At 49.9% G+C, this 12,148-nt stretch overlaps 6 protein-coding genes across 6 annotated transcripts; 3 read left to right on the forward strand and 3 right to left on the reverse strand.

Moving 5' to 3' along the window:
* Positions 1-33: 33 nt before the first annotated feature.
* Positions 34-2,268, forward strand: BU24DRAFT_491314 (Glycosylphosphatidylinositol:protein transamidase, GAA1 component). The gene is made up of 3 exons (XM_033533783.1): positions 34-105; positions 164-413; positions 467-2,268. The coding sequence occupies exons 1-3, from the start codon at positions 93-95 to the stop codon at positions 2,058-2,060; spliced, it is 1,857 nt and encodes a 618-aa protein (XP_033386673.1). The 5' UTR covers positions 34-92; the 3' UTR covers positions 2,061-2,268.
* BU24DRAFT_440928 (vacuolar assembly protein-like protein) lies at positions 2,219-6,777 on the reverse strand. The gene is made up of 5 exons (XM_033530400.1): positions 6,465-6,777; positions 6,363-6,389; positions 5,287-6,308; positions 3,455-5,236; positions 2,219-3,403 (listed from the first exon to the last, which is right to left on the reverse strand). Exons 1-5 carry the CDS (start codon positions 6,705-6,707, stop codon positions 2,476-2,478), a joined length of 4,002 nt encoding a protein of 1,333 aa, XP_033386674.1. The 5' UTR covers positions 6,708-6,777; the 3' UTR covers positions 2,219-2,475.
* A 113-nt stretch (positions 6,778-6,890) lies between these two features.
* Positions 6,891-8,482, forward strand: BU24DRAFT_368749 (DUF155-domain-containing protein). The gene is made up of 2 exons (XM_033524379.1): positions 6,891-7,336; positions 7,394-8,482. Exons 1-2 carry the CDS (start codon positions 6,971-6,973, stop codon positions 8,405-8,407), a joined length of 1,380 nt encoding a protein of 459 aa, XP_033386675.1. The 5' UTR covers positions 6,891-6,970; the 3' UTR covers positions 8,408-8,482.
* On the reverse strand, positions 8,438-9,993 carry BU24DRAFT_368753 (Clavaminate synthase-like protein). The gene is made up of 2 exons (XM_033524380.1): positions 9,423-9,993; positions 8,438-9,340 (listed from the first exon to the last, which is right to left on the reverse strand). The coding sequence occupies exons 1-2, from the start codon at positions 9,588-9,590 to the stop codon at positions 8,516-8,518; spliced, it is 993 nt and encodes a 330-aa protein (XP_033386676.1). The 5' UTR covers positions 9,591-9,993; the 3' UTR covers positions 8,438-8,515.
* Positions 9,994-10,174: 181 nt separating this feature from the next.
* Positions 10,175-11,232, forward strand: BU24DRAFT_421322 (uncharacterized protein). Its single transcript, XM_033527701.1, has 3 exons — positions 10,175-10,425; positions 10,481-10,560; positions 10,614-11,232. The coding sequence occupies exons 1-3, from the start codon at positions 10,353-10,355 to the stop codon at positions 10,944-10,946; spliced, it is 486 nt and encodes a 161-aa protein (XP_033386677.1). The 5' UTR covers positions 10,175-10,352; the 3' UTR covers positions 10,947-11,232.
* On the reverse strand, positions 11,051-12,126 carry BU24DRAFT_168755 (uncharacterized protein). Its single transcript, XM_033521475.1, has one exon. The coding sequence runs from the start codon at positions 12,016-12,018 to the stop codon at positions 11,155-11,157; it is 864 nt and encodes a 287-aa protein (XP_033386678.1). The 5' UTR covers positions 12,019-12,126; the 3' UTR covers positions 11,051-11,154.
* Positions 12,127-12,148: the final 22 nt, after the last annotated feature.

A 12,148-nucleotide genomic window follows, 5' to 3' on the forward strand; every position in this document is an offset into this window, starting at 1 on the left:
GCTAAAAACCCCCGAGATGACCGACGACCCAAACACGATTGCCCGCAGAGCCGCAACAACAGTGTAGTGCTAGGAATTGGAGGACCGCGCAGATGGCTTTGTTAGGTACGTTATTTGCATGTCCAACAGCTGCTTCATTGTTTGTACTAATAGATCTTAACAGCGACGCTCCTCGCTTTGCGCAAAGATGCCCGCATTCTCAAGATTCCACCTTACCTGTCCGCCTTCTGCATCATAGTTGGCGTAGTATGGCTACTTATCCTCCCCCTCAACGAATATTCCCGTAATACCTACGTTTCCGAAAACGCACTGCTACCGGGGCAGGTACACACATATTTCACTGGAAGTGAACACAATGTTTTCAGAGCATACCGACAAGAGGTTGCTGCTTTGGCGGGGAGCTCCGTTGATCAGTAAGGAGAAACCACCAAGCTTGAGAGCAATGGACAACGTTAACTCTTCACAGACGATCGAAAAGACTGTCAGAGATATTCCAGTCCAACAATCTAAAAGTGGCAACCCAAAAATACTCCTACCAAGCCTCCGGCCGGAACATATCGAACGAAAACGTATATGCAGTCCTTCAAGGCCCCCGCGCCGATGCCACGGAGGCTGTCGTCATGATGGCGGCTTGGAGGAATATGGCGGGCGATATCAACCACAGTGGTGTTGCTCTTGTCTTATCACTTGCTCGCTACTTCAAGAGATGGAGTCTGTGGTCAAAAGACGTGATATTCTTGATTCCTGGTGACAGCACAACCGGCTCCCAAGCTTGGGTTGATGCATATCACGACTCACACTCCCCTGATACAATCGAACCTCTAAGTATCAAGAGTGGCGCTCTCCAAGGTGCTGTCGCTGTGGACTATCCTGCTGGGCCGTGGGGCCATCGCTACGACAAACTGCACATCATGTATGATGGTGTCAATGGACAACTTCCAAATCTCGACCTATTCAACACCGCCGTATCTATTGCCAGTGGCCAGATGGGCATTGGGTGTACATTACAACGCATGTGGAAGCACGACGACAGCTACCAAGAGCGTCTACAGACGATGTTGCGAGGCATGATTTCCCAGGGACTAGGTCATGCCACTGGACCTCACAGTTCCTTCATTCCCTACCACGTCGATGCGATTACTCTTCAGACTGTGGGAGACGGCTGGCATGACGAAATGAGCCTCGGTCGAACAGTCGAATCTCTTTTCAGGAGCTTGAACAATCTGTTAGAGCACCTGCATCAGAGTTTCTTTTTTTATCTACTCCTCCAAGCTAATCGCTTTGTCTCAATCGGCACGTACCTACCTAGTGCTATGTTGATCGCCATGAACTTCTCAATCACCTCAATAGCACTGTGGGTTCTGAGCGGGCGGTCTATCACCACACCCCCCAATCCTGCCTCCACTAGCAACAAAGACAAGCAGGAGAAGGAGAAAGCCGATGTCACCGTGGTCAAGAAAGACTCTGCTGTTGCCATCGTCCCTACTAAGTCTCTCGAAACCGTAGAACGCCGACTCTCTCTTCCTCTAACCTTTGTTGCGATATCGCATTTCCTCGGCTTGTTACCCCTCTACCTTTTCAATAACACCCACGAGTCGTACCTCGATCCGATATTTTATGCAATCCTCGGCCTGACCGGGATCCTACCCTTTGCCACCGCCGCAATTCTGCAGTCGTTCAGGCGCCCTACCCCTCAAGAATCCAACCTCATCCAATGTTTCTCGCTCTTGCTGCTTGGAATGTTTCTCTCGGCGCTCGCCACATTGAACTTCAGTTTATCCTTCCTCGTCGGCATTTTGACAACACCTCTGACATTCATACGTGGAACGAAGAATAAGATCTTCGCTATCATCGGCAGCGTGATTCTCGCCATCCTGAACCCCGTCGTCGTCATTCGCGCTGCAGTCTTCTTCTTCGGCATGGATCTGAGACAGGTGCTGGTGCAAGCCGCAGAGGGCTGGCATGTGTGGGGCTTGTGGACACAAGTCGTTGTTTGGCTTGTTTGGTGGCCGGCATGGTTTGCGGGAAGTGTGGTCGTTAGCGGCGGGCTTTTCTCGTGAATTGCAGTGTGCACACACGTTTTCGAGAATTATCTGGCATTGGTCATTAAGAGGTTAAAATGTATTTGTATGGGCGTTTAGCATATCGACTCTGGAAGATGCGAATAACATGGTCTCACGGATGTATTATCTTCTACAGCACTTTACTGGGAGTGATTCGTATTTTGCAAGTATATCTGAAAATTCAAAACAACTGTTCTTCATCAAGCAAACTGTACATGAAAGAGGTTCAAAGATTTCAGCGCCCCTTATGCATAGCGCAACTCCACTATGAGAATGCTTCCTATTCCTTACAACCGATAAATAACCTCTACTAAAACAACCACGAAATGTTCTATCATCGTGATGCGATGACGATGAAATCCAAAGATGTCCGACTTTCCTTATATACAAATCCTCCTAATCGATTGCGAATTCACGTGTCTGTTGATTCGACAAGACCTTCCCGTTCGCGACATATCACGCAGCCACGACCCACGGCGTTCTTTATGACGTGGGCGTGTGCTACCTTTGCACCTACGCTTCGACCCCAGCCTCCACCGAATTGGGCGTCGTTCGCTAAACGCTGCTGTAAAGTGGCAGCGACGCTAGCACTGGCACTTGTCTTTGGCAGCAGGCATGAGAGGTGGAAAACGTGTCCACATGCAAATCCAACAAGGGTGTCGCGAGATTTGGGTATGGGGCCGTCCGTAAACTCCTCTTCTTCCATCGTGGGTAGGGTGAAAGCTTGACGGCAACCAGTGCAATGACCTGGCTCAGGATCGGAATCCAAATTGATGACAGGAGTGGGGTCAGCCTGGAGATTTGACGACGTCGCCAAGTATGATGAGGCAGCAGTGTCGTCCTTTGGTGTGGCTGCTGCTGCTGCTGTGGCTGGATCAACCCCCTTAGGTTCAACATCTACTTTCAGATGGTGGGACTGCTGCGATTCATCTTCATCGTCGCAGGGCACAACCTCGAATTTCACACCACGCTTCTGTCCCGCACGAAGAGTATCCATACCTGTGGCCACTTCTCCGCGGAGAACTTTGGCTACGCCTTCCGAAATGGAGTGTTGAATCTCGTATTCGCGAACCATTCGACCGATGCCATCTCTCAAGCCCTCAATCTCTAGCCCTTCGGGAATTCGTTTGACGAGTTGAATGGGGTCAATAGACGTGCCAACCTCTTCAAGGAGGCCGCGGATGAAATGTGGTTTGTCCATCGAGTAATCAAGAAGATCGTTCCAGAGATCAGGATCATCTTGTTCCTTAGCAAAAGAGATGGCGAACGAAACATCTGATAGATTCTCAATAATAAGGTAAAGCGCCCGTTTTGTCTGACCTGTCTTTGACAGTATGTAGCTATCAAATGTTAGAGAGTAGACAGCAATGGTATTCAAAGACATCACTTACACAAGTTCCGGGTAGTACTCTCTCTCTTCACAGATTGTCGTTGCTTTGCCGAGGTCATAATGCTGAGACTTCTTGAGATACTCCATCAGAAGCTGTCGATCATACACAGCAAACATTTCGACCATGAGGTCGGCGAACTCTTCAGCAATGATCACACCGTCAGCGGCAAGACGATCTGCTGCTCTGCGCTCTTTCGGCGTCTGCTGCTTGCGTTGGTGGGTTTCCGGCTTCCATAGGCACTTTAGGTAGAAGAACAAAAAGGGTTGGAAGGCATCCCCCTTTCCTCGGAGCTGAGTTACAACTTCATCTGCCGGGATAATTCCACGACAGCCCTCATCAACCAAGACGTTGATGGACTCTGCAGAGGCTTCACGTAGCTCTTCCAACGAGGCATTATCCATTTGCTCCCGTGATACGCGCAATAGGATGAATCCAGGGATGTCGTCTCGAACTGACTCCACGAGGTGGAACTCGCGGATCAGGGACATGGCTGCATCTGCATTCTGCAGACGGATGTAACACCGTAGCGCGTCTTGTTGATGGCCGTCTGCGAGGTACAGTTTTGCCAAGGCATCTTGCAAGATCCTCCAGTCTCGACCCTGTTCACCACCTTCCACGGTATCTTCAGTGACATCTCCAGTAGCTAATTTGCTTTTGATTGCCTCAAGCACGCTGTTGACATCGTAGAGGTCGGTATCCCAATCCTCTAACAAATGTTTGAAGCGTATCCGATCGTTGATGATGTAGTGCCCAAGAACCACCGCGTAAACCATTGATGGCAACGGGGGCTGCATCTGCTTCTTTGGGAGATATGGGGCGATTTCATTGAAACGGTTCGCTTGCGCGAATTTCCACACCCAATGTTCCCATTTCGCTGATGTTCCCAGCACCCGTCCAGCAACCTTTCCGGCTTCTTCCCAATTTCCCGCATTCACAAGTTGCTGGACCCAAAGGTCACCAATACGTCGTTTTTCCTTTTCAACCGCAGAATTCTGATTAGCTCGTGGGGCCGATATGGTTGTCTGAGATGCATGTTCGTCCGCAAAGAACTCGTGCAGACTTCCCTGTTTCCTCGTGGGAGTGCTAGTCGGAGATGATTCTGGGAAGTTTTGCGTGGCCGTTGCAACAATCTCTGGATGGTCTTCAATCAACTCCCATGCATCTTCATAATTCTCATGCTCTAACTCCCAAGCAAAATGATCGGCCAGGTCCCGCTTCACGGCCAGAACGCAATCATAAGGGCTTTGAATAAAGACCTTCAAACCAGCGGTAGCAACATTTGGATGAGCCGGTAGTGATCGTTTCGAAGAACTCAGTCCTGATCCATTACCAGCGCCAGTGGACGAAATTGATGACGCTGCCTTAAGGTCTCCGCTAACCGGAACACTGACAGCACTCGCGCTGGAACTGAAAATGCGTGCCGCACTCAGTCCAGCGTCCCATATACCTCCCCCAAAGGCCTCAAGAGCGCTTCTTTGAGCCGGCGTCATTGCTTTGGGATGCGGTACATACAAAGTATTGAGGTGGTAATCAGCAGCTGAAAGACTCTCGAATCTGCTGATGGTCAATGAGTCCACTTCCACTTCATCAGATGTTGCAGCATCTATCAGCTTCAGCTCTGGAGAGAGCCCGTTCGCTCGCCTATGCATTCCGCGTCGGGGTGTGGTATCGGGGTCGTTGATGGGATTGTCATCGTCGTCGCGCGTTCGATATGCAAGAACAAGAAGTAAGGAAGGGGTATAGAGCGATATGCCAGAAACAATACAATCGTCGAATCGAAGGCTAGAATCGAGTCAGATAAGTAAAACCATATAAAAGATAGGGCGACTTACAAATGGATGATCTCGGCGCTGCCAACGGATCTCTCACCAACATCTTTACCAACCCCAGCTCCACCGGGCTTTACATGAACCACCCAGGCAGCATCGCCCCAGCCAATGACAAGTTTCTCCGTCTTCTTTTTCCTTTTTGTCTTTTTCTTGGAATCCGGTTGTGGTTGGTCTAATCTTTGATGGGGCAGAGTAGAATCGGCCTTCTCCGTGCCCTGGCTGCTGTTCAGGCTGATGATAGAATCCTCATCTGATTCTAAACACTCATCATCCACCCATTCAACACGAGCTTTCCAGACACCAGCCATATCCTCCCATGCTCTCCGGTTTGGTCGGTCAATAAAGCCTATTCTCTTCCATGCAAATTCGGCATCGGCGCTGTGCAGATGTAAATTCGATCGCATGATACGGATACCATGCTCGTTGACCCAAACAACGTATTTTCCAGACAGCGACCACTTGATCGTGCCAATGCTTCCCTCTCCAGAATGCAAAATGGTATCTTTCCCTGAGTTGCCACCAAGCCCGATAGCTCCGAGCCAACCTTGCGCCGCCTGAGAAGCATGGCTTGTATTTGCATTTTGTCGGACTCCTGTCGCGCCTCCGGTTGTCAGAATCAGCTCTCCGGCCAGGCCTCCAGATAGATATGACCGATCAGACTTGAACTCTGGAGAAAGCGCAACCGCTTGAACTGGTCGCCCAAAATTACGCAAGGTAACGTCCTTCGGATCGATCAAGGAGGATACGCACACATAACCATCAATCGATGAAGAAGCAATGTAGATCTGGTTGGAAGGAGTCTGGGGAATTGCAGGTTGCCGCAGTGCGCGGGGAGATGATTGATGGCCGCCTGATGTCGGCGCTTGTCTTGTCGGTGTATCTGATGGCTCTGCTTGATTGGAAAGGCTTGCTTGATCCGTAGGTATAGGAGGCGGGAAAGGCGATATTGAAAGGGAGGTTACCGAGGCCGAGGGATGCGCGTTGTATGTTCGAATTGGTTGGAAGGAAGGGGTGGCCATGGTGTGCTATACAAGTCAATTGCGCGGGTTCGGAGCTTCATAGGAGCTTCAGATACGTACGATATTACCGTTATGCGTGCCCACAATCTACTGCAAGTTCAGCATGTATGTTGCGACGGGGGAATAAGCTCATAGAAAGCTCTCTTGAAGCGTGAGTCCTACCATCTTATCTCCAGCTACCAAAAAGGTGCTCGTCGCGTCCCCATTTCGATACACCGGCCCCAGACTGCTTGTCAGTCGCGTGTACTTGAGTTTAGGTTCTTCGTCTGCCTCATCCTCAGTGTCCTCGTCTTCATCGTCTGAAACATGCCGGGCGGCTTCCTTGCCATTGCTCGTAGCTTGTTGGCGTTTGAGTTCGTCGCGGCGGGCCGCTTTGGGCTCTTCTTCGATCGACTCCGCAGCCATGCTGGAGGCATGAGCTGCGGTCTGTGGAGAGAATAGCGCCAGTGGAGCTCCAGAAGCGTCAGTGACGGAGACGTGGGAGCTTGCAGAGGTGTGGTCGTCAGATGCCCAATGATGTCGTTTGCCAAGCCCTCGGAACTGACCCTGGCCTGCAAGGCTCCGATCGTAGCGCATCCGGAATCTTTTCTGATGCTCCACTTCCCAAAACTTCTGGACTTCGATCGTGATTCAATGGGTACGAAGTACATATATCCGTCGAGCTGGCGATGACGTTTCTGCGAATCAATGCGGCGAACACCTTGAAGAGGAGTTTTGCTTCTCCAACTGCGATACGACCCACCCGACTGTCCAAGCGATCAACTTGTCCGGCATGGCAAGCTCCGAATCTAGCCGTACGATCAATATCGTCGACGAAAATTAGGGAGAAGAAGGTCGAATTTACCCAGAAACAAGAGGCGGAAGCTGCAACTCCCACAAAAGATGACAATCGAGCGCAGGATCGCAAAGTTCCCCGTAAGAATGCTGCGAAGACGTCGTCGCTAAGGAGGGTAGCTGTTGAAGCTCAAAGATCGAGAGGGATCGTAAGAGGGAAAGGGAATAAGCGATTCGTAGACCCAGATGCCGAGACCAAGGTTGGTGGTGACTTTCCCGTGCGATCATATGTGACAACTCGCTCATCTTCTCAACAGAATGTGACGGCGTATTGTGCTGCGGAACAATACAGCATCTCTGCTGCTGCCCGGCTCATCAGGGCTCAGGGATATGAAATCGATCCATTGCAGACTGGGCTTTATCCTCAAGTAATTCACATCACAACAACAGAAAGGCCGTCCGAGGTCAAGGATTTCCAATCGGGCGACATCTTCATCTTCCCCTCCGGGACGGTCGTAACATGGAATGTTCGAGAAAGAGAAGCTTTACATCTGGTGAACAAGATACTCCCGGCGGCTGCAGAAGGATCGCATCTGGACCTCCTAGAGACGGAAGATCTAGACTATCTCGAGGACCCCTCCAGCGAAAGCAGTGAGATTATTGGAGATACAATCATTCTGGGCACAAGAGCTGAAGCCAACATTCCCGAGTCCAATGAAAACGTGAGCGAAGAAACAGATCAACGCCATGAGGTGGATACTGTGCTGGCAAAGATCGCGTTCTCTTCTGGGCTGGCCCGATCCACCAAACTGGCAGTATTGGAAAGTCTTCTCAGCGCCTATCAAGATTCCACTCGATTAATCCCCACGATGCTGGCGAAAGGCGAGAGCATCTCACTTGGACGGAAAAACGTTCCATTTACGAGGTCCTTCATCCTACGCAAGACAGGCGAGTTATTAAGCATACGAGCGCAACTAAACCTCTATTCTGAGCTCACTGACTCCATGCCTGACATCTTCTGGGACAGCCGCCACGAATTGGGGCTTGGCGAGTACTACGACCAGGTCGGACGTGCCCTTGATGTTGGCGTCCGCATCAAAGTGTTGAACGAAAAAATTGGGTTCGCACAGGAGATCGCAAGCGTGCTACGGGAGTCCCTTAGTGAGAAGCATGGACTCCGCCTCGAATGGGCCATCATCGCCCTCATCGCCGTCGAAGTGGTCCTTGAATTTTACCGCCATTGGAAGGACTCCGAGGAGAGGGACGACCCGCAGAGTACTGAGTCCCTCCTCCGTCAATACCTTCAAAGAGTCACTCAGGAGACAAAGTGAGAGATCAAAATATTTGTACTCGTTAGAACCCAGATTCCTTTATATTGATACCCCACTCAATGCAGAATTATCCCCTTACAATGACTCTTGCAATGTTGTGCAATGTCCCTACTCATAAAGGGCTGCCATCCTCATCTGCACATACCCCCAAGCAGTGACAGTCTCATACTTCTTCGGTCTGCTCTCCCCCCAACACCCTGGCAACGCCTCAATAACCGTTTCCGGATCTGCCGTTGCAAAGAACGGAATCGAATACCTGCTCGGCACTACCTCCATCGTGTCACCCATAGCCTTCGGCACACCAACCCTATGCACCGTCGACCTCCACCGATCATTACTCCACCTCGCCATCAAATCCCCCACATTCACCAACACGGCGCCCTCCACAGGCTCCACCTCCCTAAACACGCCCTCTTGAAATCTATCTTCGACCTCCAACCCCCCAACTGCGTCCTGGAAAAGTAGCGTCAGCGTCCCGAAGTCGCTATGCGCATTTATCCTGCTCCTCCTTCCCCCCTTCAACTCCTCTGCTGCGATGGCAGGATAATGCAATAAGCGTAACTGGAACAAAGAATCCGAATGCGTCTTCGCCAATCCAGGTCCATCAACTCCCAGAGCAAGCCCCAAGCACTCCAGGACCTTATGCACCAGATCTCCACACTGCGTGAAGTATCCCTCCAGGAACTCACGGAACCCAGGGATGACATGTGGAGGCGGCCAGATGTTAGGCTGCGCCTTATCCAGAGGGTTTCCGGACTCAAATGACTCTTTGCAGTCTGGAATCTCGCGAGCTTTCGATATAGATTCGGCGTCGAAGGTGTTTTGAGTTACCTTTTCAAGGCCAGGAGAGGAGTAGCCGCGGTGGTGGGAGCCCCCTGGTGGATGCGGGGATAGCTGTTTGGTAGAGAGAGGGAGGGAAAAGAATTTTTCAGACTGGATCGTTGCATTATATTAGTACCTGTGGCTATGTAAAGGAACACCTACGATAGAGAGAAAGACGGAGGGGGAGGTCTACCCATGCGAAGCATTCTTCAATTAGTGCCTTCGCGACGCCGTGGTTCTTCAGATATACGAATCCGACTTCCTGAAACGCATTGTCGATACCTCTTGCTACCTCCCGTTTCTGCTCTTCGGTCCCGTGGAGGAAACGATCAAAATCGACTATCGGTATCACTGGATCCATAGCCGTTGTAGTTATGGCGATCCTCTTATGACGTCCCAAGGTCAAGCCTTGAGGGAGTGCTCTAATAAAGAATTACACCTTCCGAGTCTAGGTGTAATCAAAACAAATTCTTCCGTCGCTGATCTTGAAAAATGCTAGCACCAGCTGTCTTACGAGTACCATCAGCGTTGATATAAACAACTCTGCGGAGTCTTCCGCATGCAATGTCGTCGGTCGTACCAAACAACAATCGAAGCCGAGCGGGGCTTATCGATAAATGCATTCATCATTTGAAGTTGATTGGAGCAGTCGGTGACATATTATTCTGCTGCACGTAAGATTAAAACGTCAAGAACAACACCTAGGAAGGTGTAGGCTGACGCGAGCACTTTGAAATAATGCTCTTACCTCTTTCTCTTCAAAGTTAGAGCATGTGCTAAGTGCAAATCATAGGCTAGGTACCTAGGTAGGTAATTAAGGTACCTACGTACATTGGTGACCAGTAGAATAAGGAAAATTTTTCTCTATTCTCTCTTTACCTACCTACCTAAGCAATAATTTTCAAAAGGAGTCACGCGTTACAGGTTTAATTTGGACCAAATCGAGATATTTTGTACTCGTAAGTAAACTGCTGCTTCGACATGCGTACAAATGAGCATGGCATGCACTTTGAGATTCACGGAGCTAGACATGATCACGTGGAGATAAGCTTTCCCGATAAGAGAATTTCATTCTCGCATTCACTTTGCACGTCGAGTATCAAACAAACAAACAAACAAAAAGATGGCGAGACTGGATCAATCGAATGTTACAGAGAAGCGCAAGCGCTCACGGAAGAAGAAGTCCAGGCTAGAGGGTATGGTCATTACACTTACAGATAATTCCGATCGATACTGACCACGCATTTCTAGTCTCATCCTCCTCAGAAAGCGAGAGCGAAGTGGAGCAGAGACAACGCAAAAAGTCGACGACAAAAGCTATTGTGACCGAAGTATGTGGATATTCAATGTTCCATCTAAACCTACTTTCACTAAGCCTTTGCAGGAATCCAACCCACAGGAAACGATCAAGAAGGCTAGGAAGAAGAAGAATGCGGTCACTCAAGTAGATGAAGATGCATCAATGCTTGACGCCGAAGAACCATCACACGATGTCTCTGCAGAGCAAAAGTCTCGGCCATCGCAACCAGACGAAGATTTCACATCGATCTACCTGAGAAAGATTACCGCAGAACTTGGTGACGATCTCAACAAAGTGCGTGAAGCGCAAGACTTCACCGCAAAGAGTCTACCCATGTTGATCCATGCCCTGAAGCAAGGCGAGAGTATCTTCTCGACCGAAGAGAAGAAGAGGGTGGTGGGTGCTGTAAACGCATAAATAGTTTCTATCGGTATTCGAGGCGTTATGGAACAAGCGTGCATCTGGTGGATTTTTAATGTTTCTTTGTTTTCATTTAGATATCAGTCACATGTGTGACACGAGCCGGGGTGGCAGGGTTCTCAGTGTACCAGACACTCAAGACCCATTGCGGCCGTCCTAGTTTATGAATGGTTGAGATACCTGAAGTATCAACATGGTCGCCCTATCAATAGACCGCAATATCTAGACCCGACCGCCATTCTAGCTCGATCTGCCAGGCCAGGTAGAATGGATGCTTGATAACAACCATATCGTGTGCCAATTTCATGACCTTCTGTCTCTTCTCCTCCTTCTGTCCTGGTGGCAGCACTAATAGATGCTCGTAGGCAATCTGGAGTAGCTTTTCTTCATACTCTCGTCTCTGGTCATCATCATTTGTCCAGTTTATGATCTCCTGATATATATCCTCGAGCTCACTTTTGCCATACACCTCTTGCTTCACCTGGGTGGTCACGCCTTCTATTGTCGCTCCGAGCCGAGTTTTACGCTCATCAATTTGTTTCTTTATGGTTTCCGTTTCAGACCTCTCGTATATCTCAGCGATCCTCATGTATGTGTGCGATGGGCTGGGTAGGCGGCCCTCGAGATAAGAATAGACGGGGCTAGTTGGTAGCTGAGCCTTGAGCGCGCGTGCGTATGCGGGCGGGGTGCCATATTTTCGAGCAAGATCGACCAGTTTATCGATCGCAATCTGTGCCTTGTGTGCATCATCGGCTTCCATGAATATTTCCGCCAGTTTCAGTCCTACGCGCGTATTCTCGTCAACTCTGGCAGGTCCTTGCTTTTCGTATAGGCCCCGCAGACCAAGCCATGCCTGTGCTTCCTCGGGCTTGATCTCTGTTGCATCACTGTATGCTTTTGCGGATTCGTCGAATTTCCCAAGACCATCGTAGGCGCGACCGAGGAAGAGTTTGGCGAAGTAGTTCTGTGGGTCCTTTTCGAGCACGTTGTTCGCTTGCTCGCGAGCTTCATCCCACTTCTTCGAATCGATCGCGGTTTTTGCTGCTTTGAGGGCTGCTTTCGTAGACATGATGAAGGTCTCTACGTTCTATCTCGCTGAATTTTCGTAAAAGTATGCGCGCCTCTGGGCAGGAATGTTATATTGGCGCCATGATGAAGATGTAGAAATGTTGTTGACAGGAATTGAAGTGTTCGGAACT

The sequence above is a fragment of the Aaosphaeria arxii genome (genome assembly GCF_010015735.1).
Source record: "Aaosphaeria arxii CBS 175.79 unplaced genomic scaffold BU24scaffold_3, whole genome shotgun sequence".
Classification (NCBI taxonomy): Eukaryota; Fungi; Ascomycota; class Dothideomycetes; order Pleosporales; genus Aaosphaeria; species Aaosphaeria arxii.